This window comes from Balaenoptera physalus (assembly GCF_965194825.1).
Source record: "Balaenoptera physalus genome assembly, chromosome: 10".
Taxonomy (NCBI): domain Eukaryota; kingdom Metazoa; phylum Chordata; class Mammalia; order Artiodactyla; family Balaenopteridae; genus Balaenoptera; species Balaenoptera physalus.
In genome coordinates, this window is record NC_138889.1 from 68,205,835 (window position 1) to 68,229,826 (window position 23,992).

Consider the following 23,992-nt stretch of genomic DNA (forward strand, 5'->3'; position numbering starts at 1 on the left):
GGTTACTGGTGAGGGGAAGAAGATATTAGCAATCTCAGAGAGAAAGACTAGAGAGAGGGGGAGAGAAAGTTAGAGAAACAGAACAAAGGAGCTATCTGAATCTCCAGCTTCCTGTGAACTCTGGAACAGATTGGAATGTAGGACCTGAATCCAAAGTAAAGGACGAATTTATGTGTGTATACTTGACCTACTTAAAATAAGACCATCTGAAGCAAGATGATATATGTACTATTGGGTTTACAAATTTATTTCAGCTACCAAAATTGTCTCTCTTACTTTTGCAAACAACAGATTACTTCAGTTTTGCATAAAAGGTATAATGCATCTATGTAACTAAGAGAGCAAAGAAATTTTCTAAATGCTTTTATTTTTTCAGCACAAATATTTCTGCACCTCTCAGACTCCTTTTGCTGGAAAAAGGAAAGCTAGTGATACATTTGGTAATGACATCTAAAAAATGTACTTTGGTGTATAGAGGTAATGATGTACTTTTTAGGTATGTTAATAATAAATTAAGGCTATAATTGTTGCCATATTCACGAGAAAATAATGAGTAGATTAGTCTCAGCAAAAAAAAAAAATTGGTTTTGGAAGTGGATAAGCTGGGGATATCAACACTGAAAAAAATTAGCTTCATACATTCTACTATATGCGATTTTTTATTAATAATATTCAATTATAGAATGTAATAACTTGCACAGCACCTGACATATAGTAGGCATTCAGCAAATGTTTATTAAATTTTACTGCTTTTTAACACAGTAATTTTATTCAGTAATAATTTCTATAACTTGGATAAAAATAGAAATTTTTAAGAGATTTTTTTTTGGGGGGGGGTAGAAAAGAATATACTTTCTTTTCCCTAGAAAGTATATTCTTCTAGAGAAAGTAGCAGCAGCAGGAGAGAGAAAAGTAAGTATGTATAAGTTCTAAAAAGTGATTCCAACTAGAATTATTCAGAGATGAACACTTTGACCCTGTCTGTATTTACAGTCCCTACTGACAAATGCTGTCAATATCCTCAGCCTTATTCTTTTTCTCTATTCTGGTTTTACAGAGATTAGGTCTCAAGTCACGGGAATCTCCATGTCCTTAAGTTGCTAAACTTTTCCTTCCTTCTTTTGCTCTTGCCTGGCTCAGAAGGACATGCCAGATGGTATAAGTGTTTCCTTTCCAGAGCTGAAGACAGGATCTGGGCTGTAGAGTCAATCAACAGACAAAGCCTTGATCTCAATGGTTTCTTGGCTCCCAGCTCACCTATTCTCAGGCAGCCTAAAGGCCTCTTGACAAACATGTTCTGATTAGCTGTTTGAGGTCCAGGTGCTTTGCACAAGCTCCTTTCTCCCACTGGGATATTATTAGGACATAACCAGGCTAGAAAGGTTGTGGGAAGCTTTGGAGGTAGGAGGGTAGGATCCAGAAAGGATTGCAATAAGGAAAAGGGAATTCCCTTTGGTGAACTCCAGAGTCCAAAGGTAGCCCTGAGCTGACTGTAGTTAGGAACCAAGGGTAGACTTGCTTGTTTGGTTCTTTGGCCCTTTTAGGCTCCCCATCTGGGACCAGGATGTGTATCAGGAAGGAAAACAACCTCAGGTGTGTCCTCTTATTTCTTTCAGCTTCCATCTAAACTTCAGCTTCCAGGCATCGCACTGTGGTTTTGGGTTGACTCTTGGGCTCCTCGGGTTTTTTATCCGTATTCTTTGATTCCTCATTAGGGTTGCTATCGTCGGCCTTCTCCTCCTTCACTGCTTTAGTTTCTATCATTTCCTTCTGCTGGTTCTTGTTTGTAAAAGGGAAGGCCTTCACATACCTGTAGGCATAAACACAAAATTAAAGTGAGAGACTTCTATGTAACACATAGAACAACAGATAATGTTTTGTGACGGCCCATATTGGCATAGTACACTGGGTACTTTTATTTCAGAGAGATGCTAACACATGCACCCTCAAATACTTCAACCCATCCCCACCTGGATGGTTTCATTTAGATGGGACAGTAAGTTTACAGGCAAAACTTTAGGCTGGCCTTAACACCCTCTCATCAAAATCAAAGAATTGAAAATCAAATAAAACATATCCATTTTTCCCTAGATGTCAATCTTTTCTTTCTATTTCTTGATATTCAAAGGGACAGCCATTGACCTATATCTAAAGGCCGGATAACATACAAGGGCTGAAATAATAGGAAACGTTGGGTGGTAGGGAGGACAGGTGAGGTGAGGGAGAACATTTACAGTATAAGAGGATTGCCATCTCCATTTGGACGAAGGAAATGTCGATAACAACCTTGGATAAACACAAGATGTGGATGTGACAAAGATGATGAGACTAACCATGTGCCAACAACCCCACCTTTTGACGTAGCAAACGGCGAGGCCAGCTGCAGCAGCAAAGAAGAGGAGCGCGAGCACCAGCAGGGTCGTGGGAACACCTGGGGGAGACAGAGACCACGCCTTGTTCCTCCATGTAGACATGACTGTGCACCGCTCTTCTAACGACCCATCCTTACACGTGATGGAGACCACAGACAGAGCAGAAGAGCCTTCTCTGTGACCACACAGGGGCCACTTAGGGCATTGGGCCCACATGAGCTTCTTTGCTTCCTGCCTATAGAATCCTTGGCCTTGCCTCACGCTCTCTCTACTCTATAAGTTGCAATATGGCAGAGTCCATTTCCTCTCTGTGGCCTTGAGATGACAAGTTTGGAGCAAATCAAGTGTAAGACCCTTTAAATAGGAAAACCAACTTGCTAATCATAGGCATTTAAGGTGTGTATATGTACTTTAAAAACTTCTGCATATGAATAGATAGTAATTTATTCTGAAAGGTCTTTGCGTTTTAAAAGTGAAGCTATTTTAGACTCATGATTTTTAGTTTAATCATTAAGGTTCTTTAGAGACCTCAAGTTCTAGGACTTTATGAAATTTGAATTTGCATTAAGCTTTTATTTGTATTTGTCAGGTCCTGAGTGCCCAATCTGGATACAGGCTAGTTTCTATGTATTGTCTGCTATACACACAAACACACACACACACACACACACACACACACACACACTCTCTCTCTCTCTCTCTCTCTCAAACACATACACATAATGCAGACAGAAAGTTTTTACCTCCAAACCCAACAGGTTCATTCTTGAATGCCACTTTATTTTCAATATACGATTCAGTTTCTGTAGATATGGTGCTCGTTTCCATAAAAGCTTCCGTTATGCAAATTAATTTTCTTTTCCGTGGAATAGAAGTAGAAGCCAGAGCAGGAGCCACAGTGGGTGTAGTAGAGTCAGGTCCCTCAGTAGACAACGCTGAGTGTGTACTCTCACTGGCAATCATTTCTGTGGTGTATGTTGCAGTTTCCGTGTCGAATATGGGATCATCGGTGGTGATAATTTCTGGAAAGCATGAGTTAACCCAGGTATCTGTCCGGGGAGGGAAAAGTGAAATAAGAAGGAAGTATTGCAATAGCCTCCTAATGGGTCTGCCTGTCTCTAGTTTTACTCTCCTCCAATCCCTTTATACAGCAGCTGGAATGGTCTTACAAAAATGTAAATATAATCATATCACTTCTTCCTTTAGAATCCTTCCCTGACTGCCTGTACTGCACAGCCTATAAGGCCTTCCATGATCTGGTCCCTGCTGACATGGCCAGCCTCACCTGATCGGTCTTTCTCTCGTTCCCCCTGCCATGCTAGAATTCCTTCAGCTCTTTGATATGCTTTCTCTAACATCCAAACCTTTGACCTGGATGCTTTCTTCACCTGTAAGACTCTTTGCCCCTCTTTATTTAGCTCTTCCTTGTCCCTCAGGTCTCAGACTGAATATCTCTTTCTTAGGCAGACTTGAAGACCAGATTGGATCCCTAGACATACATTCTTGTACCTCCTTGTACTTCCCTTGTCATGATTCTTGCTACACTGCTCCCCACTGGACTGTGAGCTCCCTGGAAGCAGGATTCCTGTCTGTCTTGGTCATCATGGTATGTGCAATGTGGCTGGCACATAATACATGCTCAATATTTGATGTCTAACGGAAGGAAGGAGGGGACTTTCCTGGTGGCACAGTGGTTGGGAATCCACCTGCCAATGCAGGGGACACGGGTTCCATCCCCGGTCCGGGAAGATCCAACACGCCATGGAGCAACTAAGCCCGTGCGCCACAACTACTGAGCCTGCGCTATAGAGCCCGTGAGCCACAACTGCTGAGCCCGTGTGCCACAACTACTGAAGCCAGCGTGCCTGGAGTCTGTGCTCCGCAATAAGAGAAGCCACTGCAATGAGAAACCCGTTCGTGGCAACGAGGAGTGGCCCCCGCTCGCCGCATCTAGGGAAAGCCCGTGCACAGCAACGAAGACCCGAAGCAGCCAAATATAAATAAATAAAATAAATAAATTTATAAAAAAAAAAAAAGAAAAAAATAAACGAAGGAAGGAAAAGTGAAATGAAGAAAGGAGTAGATGGGGAGACCAAATATACACACATGACACCACTTGAGGACAAAGATCTACTAAAACCAGATTTCTCTGTGCTCATCAAAAAAAAAAATTTTTTTTAAAGGAGGTGGGAGACAGGGGAGGGATGTAGGTTTGCTCTCCAATCTGTTGAATGTGGTAGAGAGGAAACTAGTATTTGTTGAACATCTTGCTCTGAGCCAACCATGGCACTTCATTAAACAATTTTATAAAACTCTCATTTATACAGGAAGAAACTGAAATTCAGAGAAATTGAATAACTTGCCTAAAATCACGTAGCCAGTAAATGGCAGAGCCATGCAATATATTACAATACGCATTTGCATCTCTTTTAAATCTCTAGTTATTTGTGATGGGGGTAGCATCAGCTGGAATGTTAGCCATGAAGAAAAAGTTATTCTATTATTTTTGAAAATTAAGTAAAAGTTACCAACCAAGGTCATGGTAAACATGATAAAACATTTTGACCCCACATGCATTCAGTCAATATTTTACACTATTCATTTCATTTTGAAAAGACCTCTATTCAAATAGGCATCATCCTTGACCTCTGCCCTGGACTTTGGAAGGCAGCTATGCTCACCACTATACCACAAATGCCGCCCTGGATTCTTACCTACATTTCCCGTTCTAAAGCATGTGCTATATACTTCCTTCAAAAAAATGAACATTTTTTAATATCAGGGGCAAAGTATACTGAACACGATATACTGTGCTGGGAACTGAGAATACAGAGACAAATAAGGGATGATTCCTGTTCCCAAGAGGACAGAAGTATTTTGATGAGGCTAGGGGGCGATAACTGGGGATTCACAGAGCAGACGGCATGAGCAGGATGTGGAGGGTTAATGCGCTCATTCAACAAATATTTATTGAGCTCCAACTCTGTGCCAGGTGCTGTGCTAGATGCTAGGGATGTGATGCAAATAAGACCAAGTCCTTGCTCATAAGGGTTTATATGTTATTGGAAAGAAGGATAGAGATAATAAAATTGAAAAAAAATAAGCCAGAAATTTCAGAGGATGATAAATGTTGAGAAGATAATTAAACAGGATAAGGATCAAACTGGAAGGGGCAGGAATGGGGACAGATACTTTGGATAAGGTGGTAAGAGTGAGTCTCTTTGGGGAGGTGATACTTAAGCTGAAACCTGAATGATGAAAAGTCAAGTCATTGAAGATCTAGGGCAAAAGCATTCCAAGTAAAGAGAACAGGAAGTTCAAGAGCCTGAAGTTGAATAATCTCAGCATGTTTGATGACTAGAAGGCTGGTACGGCTGGAATAGAGCTCCAGGTCATCTGGTATGGAAGAGGGAATAGGATATCCCAGTCAATAAGAACAGCATGACCCAAGAATACAGAAGTTTGAAAGTGTAGGTATGTCTGAAAATGACAAGGAGCACAATGTGGCTGGCGTGTAGCGTGTGTGTATGATGGGGAGCATGAAAAACTGCAAGTAGGAGATGAGACTGGGAAGATAGGTTGGAGCCAGTATATCAAGAGTCACAATTGTCATGGTAAAGAATTTGGAATTTATTCTGTAGGAGAAGGAATTTTCAACTGGGGGCAGCAAACCTTCCGAGTGATATACAGAAGTTCTCATATGTGCCCAGTTTTACATGCAAAAGTCTTCAGAGTTCACATCAGATTCTCTCATAGGAAGCCACCCAAGGCTGTGGAGAAGAGGAGGGACGTAATCATCAGAGGAGGTGTGTGGAGGATGAAATAGAGATGGGAGAAAGGGCAACCAGGAGCCAAGAAGGAGATTATTGCAATTGCACAAAAATAGGAGAACATGAAAGTATCTGGAATTCTAAAACTTATATCTTAGAGATCTTCTAGAGAAAAGTGGTTCTCAACTCTGGCTGCGGGTTAGAATCATCTGGGGAACTTTTAAAAAATACTCATGCGAAGGACCCACCCTGGGCCTGGTATATTACTGACGTGTGGTCATCACCAGGGAAGGTGACGTGGAAGTGGCAGGGCTCAAGGTTTAAATCCTGGCTCTGTCCCTTATTGACTGTTGCCACAGCAAATCACACTCTAAGCATCAGCTACTTCTCCTGGAAAGTAGAAGTGGTACACTTGTATCATTTCACTGAGGATCAGTGAGACAGTAAATGTGTAGGGCCTAGCAGAATCTGTGGCATAATCTATCTGTAAGAATTAGTTTCCTTTGCCTCTCTGCTCATTAAGTGTAGCCAGGAAGGCCACCACGTGAGGGAGCAACGGCAATCTGATCCTGTGGTCCCTTACTGGTCGGAGGCACAATGTGTCTCACCTGGAAGTGTTAGGACCTGGCTCTCCTTCCCTCCAAACTACAAATATAATTTCTCTAGGATGTGCCAAATGCTTTGATGGATATTAAACACAGTGTGGTTGGTGTCCAAGAGGAAAGATAGGAGGCAGGGGTATAGAAAGGATGCCTGAAGAAGACGGTACTTGAGACTTGAATAAAGAATACAAGTTAGCCAGGTGATGAAGAGGACGGGCATTGTGGCAGAGGGAACAGCATGAAACAGGTGGTGCACGCCGAGCACAAGAAGCACTTTGGTCTGATTCCCAAAGCTCACAAAGACAGCAGTTAACAAAGACAATTAGGATAAGGTTTGGGGTCAGGTTTAGGGTTACTGTGATCCTCAGAGCTCACAAGATAGCAATAAAAAAGAAAGTTACAAAAACAAAGAAGCATAGGGTAAGTTTAGGTTAGTGTGAAGATGAGGGCTAGGGTAACTCTGTTCCTCACAAAGATGGCAGACAGAAGCAGGTGAACCTGATTTATTCCAAAATGATAACATAACCACACAGGGTAGCAAATTTTCTCAGGTCACTTTTGTACACAATTCTCTGACAGTACATCCTTAGAGGGATGTCTTCTGAGGATTAAAAGAAATGCAAAGGAATTGCAAATTCCATTCAGTAGGTTTATTATTCCTAATAATGCTGTTTTTATAATTTTGAAATTATTGTAGGATAAGAAAATATATTATTTATTGGGAACAAGAATTTTCCATATAAGAGAAAAAACAGGCAAGTATAGAACAAAGTAAACAAAGAAAAAACTTGAATTGTTAAATTTGAGTTGGAAATATCAATGCAAATGCAATATATATATGTATTTTTTTTCCTAGCTGCCCACTAAAAAGGACCGAGAAGCAATGAAAATGAGAGCAGTAACGAGAACAACTTGCATGCAGATCTTGGTTTCGAATCAACATTCTCTATTAAAAAGAACCAAGGCCCCTTGGAGAAATAAATGGCTGATTCCATGTGTGGGATAAAGAAAGTACAAAGTGAGCCTGGGACATGTTATCAAGCCAGAAAGCAATGACTTGCTCAAATACTAATGGGACGAAAACAAAAGTCAACTAGAAGGGGCTCCCACTCGCCAAATTTGGGACAATTTGAGCATCAGAAAGAATAATAATTGTAAAATTGATTATAACATATTGAACACAGAGTAAGTAAAATGCTACCATGTCCATAGTAGTATAAAGGGGAGGGAGGAGATACGTGTGTGTGTGTGTGTGTGTGTGTGAGAGAGAGAGAGACAGAGAGAGACAGAGAGGGAGAAAGAGAGAGAGATTCTTCTTTATCAAAGAATGCCAGCTAACAAATGTAGAAGGAAGAATAGATTTAGAAAATTATCATTTTGCAGTCCTGCATATAATAATTGATTCCAGCTAGGATCATCAATGTCTGCTTGAACTATTAGGTAAAAGATGACTGGGGGGGGTCAGACTATTAGCATGGTGCCAAAATATCACACTATAGGTTACCTCCTCATTGCAAAGGGGAAAACATACCTGAGTTCATTAGAGGTCTGGCAGTCACCGTCTTATTCAAATGATCAAAGTTAGCATGTAATAGTGGGACATACTTACATTAAGGGCCTTTTGTTGGGATATGATCTAAAGTACACAATATCATCTATCAAGTATTTTTGCCAAACCTAGTGAACATGAATCTAATCAAGCCTCTACACCTAACTTTAAGTATATAGGAAGCGCAGGGAATGGAAACACAAGTTAAATGAAATCATGAGGAAACACGTAAATCCAAGTCATCTCCCCTGACTCCTTTTCATTTAGTCCATAGGGCTGGGTGTCCTATCATTGCATTGACAGCTGGCAGGAAGGCCAGGAAGTTAAAAGGCCAGGCCGTTTGACCGTCAGGGACTTGGCCGTCAGATGAGCAAGCATGCAAACCACCAATTCCACAGCCAAAAGTGATAGGCGGCAGAGGCAAGGGGAGGAGGATGGTGAAAAAAATACGGGAAGAAGCTTATGTTCCAGTCTTGACTTGGCCTCTAGCTGACTGTAAGACTTTGAATAAGGCAAACCTCCATTCTGAGCTACAGTCATTTCATCCATGAAGTGAGGGAAGTGGACAAAGTCTCTTTCACGGCCCTTCCTGGGCCAAGGCTCCCTGGTTCACAGAACCGCTTGGACCTTATGCTGCCTTTGGGCAACAGAACACTGCTGGTGCCCTTTTATCTTTTGGATCTTAGAGAATGACCACTGAGCCATCTGACCTTTAGAAGGTCAGATTTATGAGTATGTGTGAAGAGTAATAAATCAGACAGAGGTTCTTATGATAAAGTGAGAACAAGTGTTTAGTCAAGGAAAAACTTTCTGAGAAGTTACTTAGGTAAAGCACTTGGGCTAAGGCCGCCAAGGTCTCCCAACAAGGTTAAAGGGATGACCGTGAGCAAATCAGTTCTATTTTCTAGCTTTAATTCCTTCCTTCATAAAATGAAAATTGGGTCTTGTTCTTAAAAACATCTAATGTAGCATCTGAATTTCCACTCCTGTAAAGGAATGTGGGATAAAGGAAAGAGATCTGTGTGTGAATCCTCATAGTAAGGAGACCTTAGATGAATGTACTTATGTCCTCTGAAGCTAAGCTTTTTCATCTGCAAAATAAGGATGATAAGGCACACCTCCTATGGAGATTGTCAAGGGTCAGCGAGATAACTTAGTACCTTGCTTTGTCCATAGTGGATGTTTCCTTCCCTTCGTCCTGTTTATCTTGTAGGATGAAGGCGGGGTGGGTAATGGAGCCTCCAGGGATGCCCTCTCCCTATGTTGCCGATCTGTCATGTTTTCTCTAACTTTTTGCTCTGAGAGGGACACCTCTACCCTGGTCAAAGAGGCAGTCTTGGGAGGATTCAGTGGCCATCACCATGATTGCTTCTGCTGCTGCTGAGGGTTACTCTTCTCAGAATGGTTATAGAGCTATTGAAATCCAGACAAAACATGCCACGTGGAGAGGCTGCAGATCTGACTCACCAGATGAGTTGTGACAATAGGCCCTGTGCTGTTGGTTGAGTGAACTTCTCCAAATCAGGACGCCCACCCCATTCTTCCCACACTTGGGGTTCTGGATAATCCGAGGGATGACCACGAACTGATTTTTAACCCATCCATAGCTGTAACAGAATACACATGAACTGAGTGGATGCATTGATCTCTGTTGCTGAACAAGAACACAGGGCCAAAAGAGCTCCCACAGTGTCTGTGAATCCAGCTGTTTCTCACCTGCAAGTCTCAAAGCCAAATTTCCATGCTGCTTCAACCTGTTCCTTGCTGGCCAGAGTTAGTCCTACGAGCCTACAGGCCTCCTGGGCTTCTGTGAAATTCAGCTGCGGGTGTGTCCTTTTGTTCACAAGAGTGACCCCCATGATTCTGCATGGTCCTGAGATGGAAAGCTCTGCAAAGGAATCACATAGGCCCTCAGTGTGCTGCTGTCCTTGCCCCTAGCCCTCAGGCTCTCCTTCCTAGTAGAGCATCATTGTCTCAAAGCAGCAGCTGGGATTGAAGTTTAGAAATAATAGGACACAGACCAGACATTTTCCACAAGGACATCCTGCTGGGTTAGGTAGGTGCTTGCCCAGATCCAGGCTGTACCTCTCACCAGGTCCGAGTCCATCGTCCCTCACTGCGCTCAGGTTCCTTGTTCATTACATGGAGGCTTTGGCTACCAGTTCCTGGGGTGCGGTCTAGGGGATGCAGCTTCTGCAAACCTTTTTGGAGTCTATAAAATGAAGGGTCTGAGACTTTGAGAAAGATAGAATCCAGGGCTCTGGTTAACAGAATAGTGAACAAGACTCCAATGTCTGTTGGGGACAGCACTATTTCTGAGATGGGCTGAAAAATGTTGCACTTGGTATAATAGAAAGTGAACCTTCTCTGACCATTGGGGGGCAGGCTTACTCAGAAGTTCCTAGAGGAGTCAGATAGTAAAGCTTGCATGGCAGAGAAACTAAATAAAGGAAGTAGACTTTGAAAGTCAGACCTGGATTTGAATCTAGTCTGTGTCGCTTGCTGGCTCTGTGAATTTAGGCTGGTTACTTCATCTCTTCGAGCCTCAGTTTCCACATTTAGAAAATTGAAAGAATAACAGTATCTATTGTATAGGGTGGTGAAAGTTAAATGAGTTAATTCAAATAAAAATGCAGGCTTCCCTGGTGGCGCAGTGGGCTTCCCTGGTGGCGCAGTGGTTGAGAGTCTGCCTGCCAATGCAGGGGACACGGGTTCGAGCCCTGGTCTGGGAGGGTCCCACGTGCCGCGGAGCAACTGGGCCCGTGAGCCACAACTACTGAGCCTGCGCGTCTGGAGCCTGTGCTCCGCAACAAGAGAGGCCGCGATGGTGAGAGGCCCGTGCACCGCGATGAAGGGTGGCCCCCACTTGCCACAACCAGAGAAAGCCCTCGCACAGAAACGAAGACTCAACACAGCCATAAATAAATAAATAAATTTTTAAAAAATGCTTAGCATAGTGCCGGTCACATAGTAGGCACTCAATAAGTCATAACATAGTATCATTATGTTACCTTCAAAGCACTTTGGTTTTAGTCTGCTAATGACTGATCTCCCTAGGGAAGCTGAGGCAGTTGAACAGTTAAGATGTGAATAATATCTTACTCAAAATCTAACAGATCTGAGAGTTCTTTTGATCCCTTCTCTCTGGGTTCTGGGATTTATAGACCTGTATGAAATTGCAAATTTGCATTGCATTTTGGTACTTTGTTCCAACTGGGCTTCATCCACAAAAGTCCATAAAAAGGGCATTTCAATCTCCCAAGTAATTGCTTGAACACAGATCTGTGCACTGGATTCCTAGTCAAATGCTTTGACCACTGTCTAAGGTGGTATTTAAATTTAAAGGAAGTTTCTTCTTGCAAACATGGAAGGAGCATTTCTAAGTCCCCCATGTGACCTTGCTGTGGAGCAGAGGGCTGGGGGAAGGGAAATGAATATGATGTATGGTATTTATGGATAGCCTTGTTTGCTTCCAGACCCTGCTGCTCTCACCAAAAGAGAGACCAGAGAGCCAACACCCAATATGAGTGTTTGTGACAGAACAGCCTCTTATGACTGTGTGCACTAATACCTACACCAACACTGATATTAATACTAATGTCAATGTTAATTCCAACTTCTATCACCTGTAGATGCCACTCTGTGCCAAACCCTGTCTGTTTTGACAGAAAATTGAGGTTCAGGGAGATTAAGTAACTTTCCCGAGCCCAAGGATATACAGCAACTAGGTGGCAGTTTGGGGGCACAAACCCAATTATGATTGATACTAAAACCTCAGTTCTTAACTAGGACACTGTTCTGCTTCCCACTGTGCAATGGGGGGGGGGGGAAGATGAACACACACACAAACACACATATACACACACACACCACTAGAGCTGAACTCTCGGAACACACCATTTGTCCTGGAATTTGGCCCATTTCACTCATAAGCTTGCTATGGCTGCTTCTTTGGGAATACCTGTAGAGAAGGTATATTAATTACACTGTAATGTGGTCTTGATACTCTCATCATACATCATTTTTACTCTAAATATTATTGTTATGAGTAATGATAGACCTATTCTTGGCAATAGACCTAGCTTTGAAGATTTCTTCTACTGTTAATTGGCTGTGGGACCTTGGGCAAGTTAGCATTCTCAGCTGTAAAAGGGGGATGGTTATATCTTCTTTACAGAATTTTTGTCAGAATTTTAAAATTACATAACTTGTACCTAGTGGAGCCTGGGTCCACAGTAGGCAGTCAACAAATATTCATAGATTTTATGCTTTCCTATTTAAGGACAAAAACAGGGAGCTGGAATCCAAGTGATATTCGAGTAACCCCTTCCTCAAGCTTTCTTAGGAAACAACAAGCATAGCAGAAACATTATATACCTAGGAATCAGAGCTGAATTCAAACCCAAGCTTTATTATTTACTGCCTTCATGACATTAGGCAAGTTGCTTGGCCTCACTGAGCCTGTTCCTTCATCTATAAAGTGTCTTCTTAAGAAATATATATATACATTTCTTATATATATTTTATATACTATATATAGTACATAAAAATAGGCCCTCAAAAATACTAGCCCCCATCCTCATCTACTCACCTTCATCAACCACCTTTTCCCTAATCATGGCTCTGTATAACTTTCAGTTGTTTCCAAAATTTCAATTCCCTTAGGAAAATTTTGCCATTATTGAGGATGGTCCAAACACTGTGCTGAGTCAATGTCAAAGAACAATTTCCATAATAGTTTGAGGATTAATAGCAGTATTTGGGGGAAAAGTGAATAGTCTCCCCAGGGAGATGTCAAAGAGGGCCAAACTTATTTGAAAGTAACAGTTCTGGTATTTGAAAAAAAAATCAACCATATTAACTCTAACCTCCCTCATAAGATGGAATATGACAATATCGGAATCAACTCTGGATGCCTGTTCCCGACATATTTTATACCTCAGGGCATCTTCCAACAGAGGAACACATAATTTTCCTTTTAAAGTGCTCATATTTTCATTTGCCCAGAGCGGCCATGAGTGATTTGTGGTTACAATTTTGTCTTGCCTACAGTGCAGAATGAGGTTACCATTTAGGCAGCTCAAAAGCCCAGGAATCATTTCAAGTCATTCCTTTGGTAGGGAGCTGATGACTAATTTTCAAACCTACATTTTCACAGATTTTTTTTCAGTTAATTTGCTATTTACTGCATATTAAAAACGTAAGCATTCCATGATAGTATAGTAAAACTAAAAATAATGATACTGACAATTCCAAAAATATAAAACAGGCAATATTCTGTGAAACTTAACCATTTTCCCCAGGCTAGGTGATTGCTTAAAATTTTTCACAATCATGCCTTTGCTTCTTCAATGAAACATTTTTTAAAACACGTGATTTCTCCTCAATGTTTTGTTTCAAAATATTCTCATAAAAATATCCCATAACCAAAAATAAAAGTCAAGATAACATAAAGGTAAATGAGAATCATTTTGGTGAAGTTGACAACATGGTGAAAACATTTCTTGCAGAGCAATACCACCAATGAGATCTTCTGTCAACACTGAGCGCCATCCCACCCCAGAAATTCAGTCAAGAACTTAGTAGTCTTAGGACAATTTGCAAGATCTTGCCTTGCCTCAGGTTGGCAATCTGGTAAGAAACTTACCTTCTGTGCGGAGAGAGCCTTGGACCAGGAGCCTTGTGGTCCAGATGGAGGCAAGAAGCAACACCAGGCTGAAGTACTTGGCCATTGTGCCAGCCCCTTCAGAGCCAGAGGAGCACCTCAGATGGGCACCAGCAGTATCAGAGGCAGACGATCACCAGTCTGGATGGAGACTTCTGGAAGTAAGTGGGGGCCCACACGGCTCCACTTCATAACTGAGACATCCGGATTTCCCTGCTTTCAAGCTTCTGACTTGTCAAGGTCACTAGGGGAAATGAGTGACGTCCCTTGAATGCCCAGGCTGTACTTTGTGGATGGCTTTCTGGAAAATTTAGCTAATGCTGACTCAGAAAACACACAAACGAGGAAGGCAGATAGCACAGGGTGAACTGCTGAAGGTTTCCCCAATTCCCATATTCCCTGCCACCACCTACCTCCCCCGCCAGCTCGGTTCTTACCCGGTTCGTTGTTGACTGTGGAGCCCGCTCATTTATATACTCTTAGGAATGCCTCTGTCTCTAAAGGAGACTGAGCATGGATTGTGCTGCTTTTCCTCCCACTATCAGTGGGGTTTTTTTTTCCAACTGCATATCCTTGTGATCTGTGGGGGAATGAGGCTGAGGCTCATGAAAATGAATGATTATTTAAATACCAAGGACAGAGTCCTCATGCTTCCCTTCAGGATTTCTTTATATGTTTGCAATTTCTACCCCGCTACAGGTGATTCCTGCTTCAAAGAAACCAGACACATTAAAATTCATGCAAAACATGACTAGGGGGGCAATTTACAAAATCAGTCATTTAATACTTTACAATAGTGGTCACCACAGGGGTCCTTTATATCATAACTCTCTCTTTGATAACTTCTCATATTCTGGTAGGTGAAAATTCAATTTAGACTTCCTCTTTTTTGTTTGATGAATGTGAGATTTATCTGCACTGTGTACAAGCAGTCTGCACTCTCTGTTCCCCCTGCTAGAGTTTCAGTGGTTTATCTTCCATGGCAATTATGGAAATCTGGCTTGAGAGTAATGCTTTGGGCAAAGGGTTATTAGTTTTCTCCAAAAGGAATGCCATTTATAGGAATAGTGTATGGATAACTAGTTCTTTCCCGTACAAAAGTTATTGGTCATAAAGTTAGATATTGGTGTGGAAGATACCAATAATGAAAGGAGAATCTGCTCTGCACAAACATAGAGAGCTTCTAAGGGACCAGGGGAATATCCCTTAAATAGCTGTAGTTTAGACCTCATTACTTGGGTGAGCACAAGACCTAGGCTACGGGGACCTCAGAAATATACATGACTCCTCTATCACCATGGAGCCAGACAGACAGCAAAGCAGAAATTGTGTTCTCTTCGTCATTATCCTTAAAGCTAGCATCACACCTGAAAGACAGTTAGCCTTCAAGCATTTGCTAAAGTATTACAAAAAGGAAGAAGGAAGGAAGACAGGAAGGGAAAAAAAGAACCAGAAAGGGTCTCCCTACTGAAAGTCAACCGCACCATGTAACATAACAGGAGTGATGTCTCACGTTCAAAAGTTCCAGGGATTGGGGTAGTGGGTACATCTTGAGGGGAGGCATTTTAGAAATTTTGCCAACCACAGTTACCTACCTTTGATTAGATCCCGATTCTGCTTTCTAGGAGAAACTCCCACGTCCCATGTCCACCTTCATTGGATAGAATCTTCCTTGGCCACATTCATAGTGGGAATTAGGGAGTACGGGCTCCTTGGGGGTAGCACAGCTTGTACAATCTGCTTTCTGCTGATATAAGCTTAGGATCCCAAAAGTTGTTTTCTAACTTAACAATCAAAGGAGTTTTTAGTCCTGGCTTGTATCTCTGTACAATAAATACAATTCCCTCACAAACTTAGGTTTCTGATCTATTTGCTTCCATTTGATTCCATGTGCAATGATCACACCCCAAATCCTTTGACAGTCACGATTCTCAAGATGTATTTCTTTTTCTCAGCCCTATGCTCCCCCCTCTCTAATTCAGTGGTGGCTACCCTGAGTTCATTAGAAACCACAGATGGAAGGGCCATATTCTTAACCTGGCCTTTACCATAGGGCTGCTCTGATCTGAATTCAGCTGAAAAGTTTTATTGCTTCTTTTTCACTCAAGCGCTTTTCAGTCTGTTTGGGGTTTAGAAGCAGTCAGGTTTTCTAAGCCTCAATCTAAGAACTCTATATCCTTTTTCCTTTCTGTTTCCAAATAGCCATTTCTTTCCCAAGTACTTCTTTTTCTTGCAATACCTCTCAAAAGGCAGCCAATAAAGGTTCACACACTCCAACGCTCTGATTCTTTCCAGCTACTTCTCCTAGAGCTATAGGCTGCCCATGGACTGTCTTTCAAGTTACCATGGGTACGATTTTACCAAATATTTTTGTTTTCTTCACAACATAGGTCACCATATTTCTAGTCCCTGATATCAGTGTTCTGGTTTCCTGCCACTTGACTGCTAAGCCAGGGTCTCATATTTTGAAAATTTGTTGTTGAAGTACCCTGTTTCTGGTTCTGTACGCATTAGTTGGGGTAGGCTAATGGCTATAACAAACATTCCTGAATTTCAGTGGCTTAACGTACTACAATTTTATTTCTTGCTCATGTCACAGTTGAATTCTGTGAGTACCCATTCAAAGGCTTAGCTTCCACCTGGTGGTCCCACCAACTTCTCGGGCCTCAGGTCCTCAACTGAATGCTCTGAATTTGGCAGGCAGAAGGGGGAATACAGAGGATATAAAGGACTGGGCAGGAGAGTCTATGTAGGAAATTGGATCTGGAAGGTCCGCATTCCCTTGCCCCTAGCTGCAAGAAAAGACTAAAACATATAACTAGGGACTTCCCTGGTGGTCCAGTGGTTAAGACTTCGCCTTCCAATGCAGGGGGTGCAGGTTCGATCCCTGGTCGGGGAGCTAGGATCCCACGTGCCTCGTGGCCAAAAAACCAAATCATGGAACAGAAGCAATATTGTAACAAATTCAACAAAGACTTTAAAAATGGTCCACACTGAAAAAATCTTTAAAAAAAATAGATGTGGAAATCAGACTGGTGAAAACTTAACACTCTCTATCACAGCAAAATGTATGAATTAAAACAAAAAACAAGAAACAACAACAACAACAAAAAACGTAGGCCAGGAAGATACAGGAAACTAGGATCAGGAATGAGGACGAGGAGAGGAACTGATCCAGCCCCTGGGAGGGAGCGCACAGTGACCCGAGGGCTGGGGACTTCTGGGAGGCACTGTTATCCGAAAGTAGATTCTAATTCAGGGTTGGGCAAGGTTGTGGCCCAGCTCCACAAAATGAGGAGGCATTCAGCTGCTGCCAAAGGTTTGGAAATGTGCTTTTATTTTCAAACTCAGGTATGTGACACTCTATATTTCAAGGCTAGCACACCTGTGTGAGGTTTAACAACATTGGGAGCTGACAGCCAGTGATACACAAATCCAGCATCTCCCTCTCCACTTACTCGGCCAGGCTGTACACAGGGAGCAATACAGAGAGTCCTAGGGCCAAGCAGAAATGTCAGACCTCAGAGGCATTTTGAAGGGAACTTTTATTTCAGATCAATATCACTGTTGGAAATACAGGGCCTGTTTCTGTCCATTTCACTGCTGCTTTGGCAACAGTTCCAATTGCCTCAGGTCATCTTTGCTTTTCTTGAAGAAATACCTAGGAGTCTGTTTTCAGGAATACCCGTGGTTACTCTTTTGCTCCTTCTCGTTTTCAACCTCCCTTTACTCACAGAGTCGTTTGGCTGAGGGCCTGGTCTGGAAGCATTCTTGCAGGCCTTTCTGTGGAGCAGCTGGAGGGTCAAGAGGTCACTGCAGCTCCTCTCCTGGCCTTTGTCTCAACAGGAAACAAAGGTGGGAACCCTGTGACCAAGTGGGCGATGGGCCAGCTCAGCCTGGTCCTTCTTCACGGGAGGCTGAGACTGGATGTTGCCAGCCTAGAGTCCTGCCCCACAGCCAGCCTCTCTGGAGCTCCATTTGTATCCTGTACTTGGCTTTGAGGGCCTAAACATCCTCCAGCGTATCCAGTCCCCCTGGAAGAGGCAGGGCAAACCACCCATCCATGCAGCCAAAGTCCATCTGCCGTGATCTGCACCTCTTTACCTTAATGGCACATCCTTGGTCAACCCTGGCTTGGGCTTCTCTCACAGTGGTTTTCTAGCCACTGGAAAGGATGCCCCCCTTAAAACAACAGGTGGTTTTTACAGTGGGGCCTAACCTAGGTGGGTCTTTCTGAAAGGAGTGGGTGCATCAAGCCTGGCCCTTGAGCTTGGAAATGTTGTTGCTAATCAGGTCACAGAGTAGACTGAAAAATACTGGAATAAGTCGAGGCTAATAAAGATGTTATTTTTTTCATTGAGTTGGTGGTGGTGATGATGCTGGTGTCGGGAAGTATGCAGAACGTCAGCTGTTCCCAGACTGCTCTCCACCCCCCTGAATGCTCACTTGTTCTTTTGACCAACATTTAATGATACCCTCCCAAGCATCAGCCACCATGCTAGGCGCTTACCCAGAGAATGGGTAAGACATGGTTCTTGTCTTTGAGGAAAAATGCTAGGAAAGGCAGACCCATAAATAAGTTATTCTGATACACTACAGTCATGGTCATTAGTAATAGTAATGAAAATGCTTAAAAAGTGCCAGAAAGCACACAGAAGGGTGTGACCTATTATGTAGGGTATGGTGGGGAGTTGGAGGGAGGCCATTAAAGGTGTATGGAGGGGATGATTTTTGCACTTGGTCCTGAGGTGTGACCAGAAGAAAAGAGGAGAGCGGCAGAAGAAAAACCAGTGAGAGAAAACAATTTAGTCTGGGAACCAGAAATGGCTTGGAGTGGCTGAAGGGCCACTCAGGGGAGTGGGACTGGAATGTAAGATGTCCAGTTAGGAGACTTCTGGAAGAGGCAATTTGGTGCAGGGGTTGAGAGCACAGCCCCTGGGGCCAGCCTGGCTGGGTTTGACTTCCAGCCCCATGATTTGCTAACTGGGTATCCTCGGCAAGTTACTTCGCGTTTTTTGTGCTTCAGTTTCCTTATCTGAAAATGGGAAGAGTCATAGGTTTTTCTTTTCCTTGAGGGCTCAATGAATGAATCCCTATATAATACACCAAAGACAGTGTTTGGCTCATAGTAAGTTCTATAGGAGTGTCAGAAACAGAAACAAACGTCAACAGCAAAACAAAAACAACAGCAAAGCCACCACCATAAAACCCACACAGAAACCAGCACCCTCCCCAGAACTGATGAGGCAAGAAGGCAGGCAGCGGCTGTCAAGGTGGAGCGAGAAGTCCAGCTGGAGGTGGGATGCACTCTCAGTTTTCTGCTAAACAATGGGAATGCTCTGAGACCTACACTTTGGTTGGAAATCCCATCGAAACTGGAACACTGCAGTGGAGATGCACACTTGCATGTGGGCACAGCGAAGCTGAAAGTGCATCGTGTCTCCTCTTTCCCCCTGAGAGGCGGGTTAACTGCTCTCAACCAGAGACAACAAAGAGGGGATAGACTGTGCTCTACAGCAGCTCAGAATTAGCCCTGGAAATGGAGACCAGCAAGTTCGCCATGGAAGCCATGAGTTTTCAGTGTTTCTCAAACATCTTAAGTCCACGTGGAAAGCTCACTGAACAGGTGCCTAGTGGCTGCCCCACACCTAGGGAAAATCTGTGGGTTGGCTTTCACCCGAACACACACCCAGAGCACACGTTTGGAGGGTAGTTGGCTTCGTGCATGCGTGTGCTGTGTGTGTGTGTGCTCTGTGTATGTGTACAGAGGAATATATGTTAATTTACATCTTCCCATTTCATTTCAAGCACTGAGCTAAAAATCAGCCTAAATGTTTTTCTGAGAAACCTTTCTGACTTCTGTAAAGAGAAACTCTGATTGCAAAGGGGAGAAGGGAAGGTTGAAGGAGAGTCAGTAAGAATGAGATGGGAAATGGGAAGATATTCATGTGCGACTCCAAATTCCAGGTCTGATTCTTGGGGGCAGAGTTAGCCTTTAGACACAATCCTTCCTGATTTCCAATCGATGGCAGAGAGGAAAATGGGGAGGGGGAGTGGGCTTCGCACTGTCGCCTATAAGGAAGGTGTTTTGCTTCTCCCCAGCCATCTGAGCTGGTGCAGGCAACTGTCCCTTGCGTTGGAGTTCCCTGGTGAAGGCCACTTCTTTGTCCACTGATGCTTTTTGTTGATCATCCAAGAACATCAGTTACTGTGTGTGAATAGCTCCCACAGGGGTGCCGAGTGTGAAAGAGCCCCTGCTTGTTCCCCTGACGGCAGCAGTGGTGTGCCCACGCCCGGGCCTGACACATCATGCTTGGGGAAAGGGCAGCAGGCTGTGTGCTGGAGCAGGGCACTGGCTGGGTGTCGGGTTTCCTACTGCTCTGTAGGCTGCTCATGCTGGAGTCCTGAGCTCCACCATGAGTCCCTTTGGGCTGCTGAGCAAGTGGATTTCCCAAGGGGCCCGTCAGCCTGCTCCACACAAGAGTTATAGGAACCGTAGAGCCCCAGCACAACAGTCAAGACCAGCATTGCTGCGGCCATCATCCAGACGACTTGCCAGTGCCGACAGAGTTTGGGATACATGACTTGTAGGAAATGAACCAATTCTTCAAGTTTGCTGTCAAATGAAAAACATAGGTGGAGGGTTTAGTATACTGGGCACATATACGATGCCCAGAACTTCCATCTGGAATACTCTCCGTGTTGTCTTGAGCCGTGGTTCTCAAACTCAGCTGTGCATAGAGTTGTTTGGCAGCAATTATTCAAAATACCCCAGGTCTACTGAATAAGAATCTCCAAAGGTATGCTCTAAGAATCTATAGTTTAAAATTTTTCCCCAGGTGATTTTGATGCCACCAGTCTATAGCCTTTATATTGGGAGAGTCTAGGCTAGAACACTCTACTTATCTGTGTGATCATTTATCCATTCGCACATGCCCTCATCTACTCATGAGATGGTCATTGATATCTGAACTCTCCCAAGCCCCAAGATACCAGGTTGGCTGACCCATTCTCCCATGCATCCAGACAGGACCAACAGCTTTTCTGTACTTAATGGTATCAGTGATCAGGTCTGAGTTCTAACCTGTCCCCCGCCTCCGTGCTCAGGTGCATAATTTGTTGTCCTCAGTTCCACATCTGACTGTATCTAGAGTGGAAGGACTGTGATAAACTCCTAGAAGACTCTCAATGTCGAGTAATAAATTACTCAACAAGTAATTCAAGGAACCAGATCAACCTCAAGAGCTCACTTCAAACTGTCCCAGGGGCCTCCAGAGGACCCGTAGCCTCCAGCAACCTCTGGGTGACTTATTCAAGACGTTTTCTCAGCCTTATTAATCTTCCTTCCCAAATAACCCCTCCTCCACTTTCTCTGCCCTCTCCACACTTTTCTCTTCCCTCTCAACTCTCTCTTTTCTCTCTTCCCTCCTTCCCTTTCATCCATCTCTCTCTGTTTTTTCCTGCTTCACTCCACTTTTCCCTCTTCCTCTTTTCCCAACTGCCTTTCAATTTTTCCATCTTTTTTGTGGCCCCTTGAAAAGACATTTGGTCAGATGGTCTGCTTTGAAGCGTCCATTCTTAGAGCTCTCTGGAGAAGCCTTGGACACATTCATTAAGCTAGAATTTCTTCCTGTTTCTAATCCTGGATCTATTTTAAAAAATAACAATGAGAATACTGAGGATCACCAAATGGAAGAGGTGAGAAAAGGGACATGAGGGCTTTCTGAAGATCCTGAGGCTCACACAGACACTGAAATATGCAGACCATTTGCTGAGAAGCAGAGAGCGCTAATTCAGAGCTAGCTGCCTGACAGCGGTACAGAGACTCAACACATACTCTCCGTAGAAAGGGGTCAGATGCTCAGAGTGCCTGCCTTGGATGCTAAAGCACTGGTTGGTTTCTCTTCCATGTGGGACCCACTGATGCTTGTTTCAGGAACAATTAAGCAAAGCAAAATAGTGAGTACATGAGCTGAGGTGAAAATCATTGGCTACTTTCACTACTCTTGGGGAGAGAGAATTTGGAAATGGAAGCTTAGTTTCTTTCAGCCCCATTTAGTTTCTTTAATTTCTATTCAGATACAACTGGATGCTAAGACACAGTCTTTCTTTTGGGCTGTATTTCTGTGCTCCAAAACAAGCTGCTGGAGCAGGGAGAATCCCACTCTCACTCCATCCTTAAGTGGGCTGGCAAAGGAGGAGGGCAAGATCTGGCTTCGTGACCCTTAGCTGGTTACCCATTTCCAGACTACAAAAGCTGTTAGAAATGGAATTAGATTAGAAATAGAATTCCTTTGGAAATCAATTTTTGGTTGTTTTGAGTTCTACCTACTCTTCCACTGGGAAGGGTGAGGTTGCTGCCCCCTCACCTGGGCCTGGAGAGAGGGGCTTCAGAGATGCTGCTTGGCGAGCTCGATATGTTGCAATTTGGGGGCACAGTGAGTAGACTGTGTGTGACTCCCACCTGAGAGATGTGAAGAGTGAGAATCTTGCTGAACTGCTTGGTGGCATCAGAGCAGGGGGCCACGATACGGAAAACCATCCTCCCACCACTGGTGGGTCAAAGGTGCATATTTCACCTTAACTGGATGTAGTCAGGAGAAGGAGGGCTGGCATGGGATGTCATAGACCCTGCCCGGAAATGCTACCTAGAAGCTGAGCATGGAAGGTGTACTTCCAGCTGCCCAAGGACTGAGAGAGGGATTTTAAGTAGCTGGCCAGAAGAGCTGCATTCGACCTCATAAGGGGACCTGCAGTTGAGAGATCCTCAGAAATGGTGTGAACATGTGTGCGCTGGGGGGTAGGAGGGCTGGTTTTCTCTGAAGGTCCCATAAAACACCACACTGAACAAAATCAGAAGGTCAACCTTAAATCCCTGCTAAGGCCTGGAACCCGCTCACAATAAGACCAGTCAGGTAATACCTTTCCTGCCCTTAATCTCCACCCCATTTCCCAACCTTAGCTCTGGAGAGGTCAGGTGCTACATTAGCAAAGCTGGGGTGGAGGGCAGGAGTGACAGAGAGCAAGAAGTCAGCTCTGTCTCCACTATAGTCTTCCTTCCTGAAGCAGAGTGGAGCTAGAGGCGAGGGGGTATGGGGAGAAGTTCAGGCTTTTAACTATTTCAGGGAACTGGCCATTTTCATTACTGAAATGAGGTTATTCTTGGGACTTAAACTTGACCAGAGGACTCCTATTTTCTGAGAGTTATTGGAATAGGAGTCTGCCTAATATCATCTTAACGCCCAAAAGCCAGTGTGAACAGACAGTGGGAGAAAAGACAACAGTTCCCTGTTGCATCTTATGAGTCTCACTTGTTCCATGCATTACCTAAATGTCAGAAGACTGTGTTCTGTGTTTTAATATGGTTAAGATATTGGGTTGATTCACCCAAAGTTCATTTAAGCTGATCCTCCAGAAAGTAATATTGACAACAGATTATATTATTACATATTACTATAATAGAGGAGAGATTCAGATGAAAAGACTCTAGTGTTTGTTGTTGAATCTCTTAAATAAGGGGTCAGCTGATGGGGTTAGCCCAGTGTTTTTAAAATGCACTAAGTAGGACATGGAACTTTTAATAACCTTAGACCTTGCTTGTTAGTGAGATGCCAAAATTTCATGGGGGGAATCATGCTTGAGTACAGGTGCCTATAGGCAACTGTGTATGTAAGGGATTTGAGAATGAATGGATTGCCTGGCACTGAACCCAACAGCTCTCGGGGCTAGTCTGGCTTTGGTGACAGGTGAGGAAGGGACCCTGTAACTGTGGGTGGGCGGTTTCTATGATAGCAGTGTCTGTCGTTACGGAGAAGATGATGCCACACTGCTGGGCCTGAACAGGTGAAGCTACACCATGTGCTGAAGGCCGAAGACCTATCTCAGGACTGTGCTGATGCCTGGTATCCACCACCTGAGGTACAGGCATGTTCATAAGACCAAGAAGTGAATCTGCGAGGCAGCAGAAGTTGGGAAAGAGAACGAGGTCTTTCCGGATCAGCAGGACCAAGAGGATACTCTTGGACGATGGATGC

At 43.6% G+C, this 23,992-nt stretch overlaps 2 protein-coding genes across 5 annotated transcripts in view; both read right to left on the bottom strand.

The window, feature by feature from the left end:
- Nucleotides 1-350: 350 nt before the first annotated feature.
- Nucleotides 351-14,338, bottom strand: LYVE1 (lymphatic vessel endothelial hyaluronan receptor 1). Its single transcript, XM_082478146.1, has 6 exons — nt 13,941-14,338; nt 10,010-10,181; nt 9,761-9,900; nt 3,116-3,421; nt 2,353-2,431; nt 351-1,810 (listed from the first exon to the last, which is right to left on the bottom strand). Exons 1-6 carry the CDS (start codon nt 14,023-14,025, stop codon nt 1,624-1,626), a joined length of 969 nt encoding a protein of 322 aa, XP_082334272.1. The 5' UTR covers nt 14,026-14,338; the 3' UTR covers nt 351-1,623.
- Nucleotides 14,339-17,274: 2,936 nt separating this feature from the next.
- Nucleotides 17,275-23,992, bottom strand: part of IRAG1 (inositol 1,4,5-triphosphate receptor associated 1) — a 148,563-nt gene continuing 141,845 nt past the window's right edge. For all 4 annotated transcript variants that reach the window (XM_082478112.1, XM_082478114.1, XM_082478111.1 and 1 more), the window contains one exon: nt 17,275-20,574. In XM_082478112.1, the coding sequence (XP_082334238.1) occupies nt 20,331-20,574 (244 nt within the window). In that variant the 3' untranslated portion in view covers nt 17,275-20,330. The remainder of the gene's footprint in view (nt 20,575-23,992) is intronic.

What these genes read in the sequence shown, in the direction of transcription:
- LYVE1 (XM_082478146.1), bottom strand. Translation starts at nt 14,025, where the DNA reads ATGGCCAAGTACTTCAGCCTGGTGTTGCTTCTTGCCTCCATCTGGACC. An exon ending in TTTGGCTTTGAGACTTGCAG is followed by an intron (nt 9,901 to 10,009) that starts GTGAGAAACAGC and finishes ATTCTGTTACAG; the next exon opens with CTATGGATGGGTTAAAAATC. An exon ending in CTATTGTCACAACTCATCTG is followed by an intron (nt 3,422 to 9,760) that starts GTGAGTCAGATC and finishes CTCCCCGGACAG; the next exon opens with ATACCTGGGTTAACTCATGC.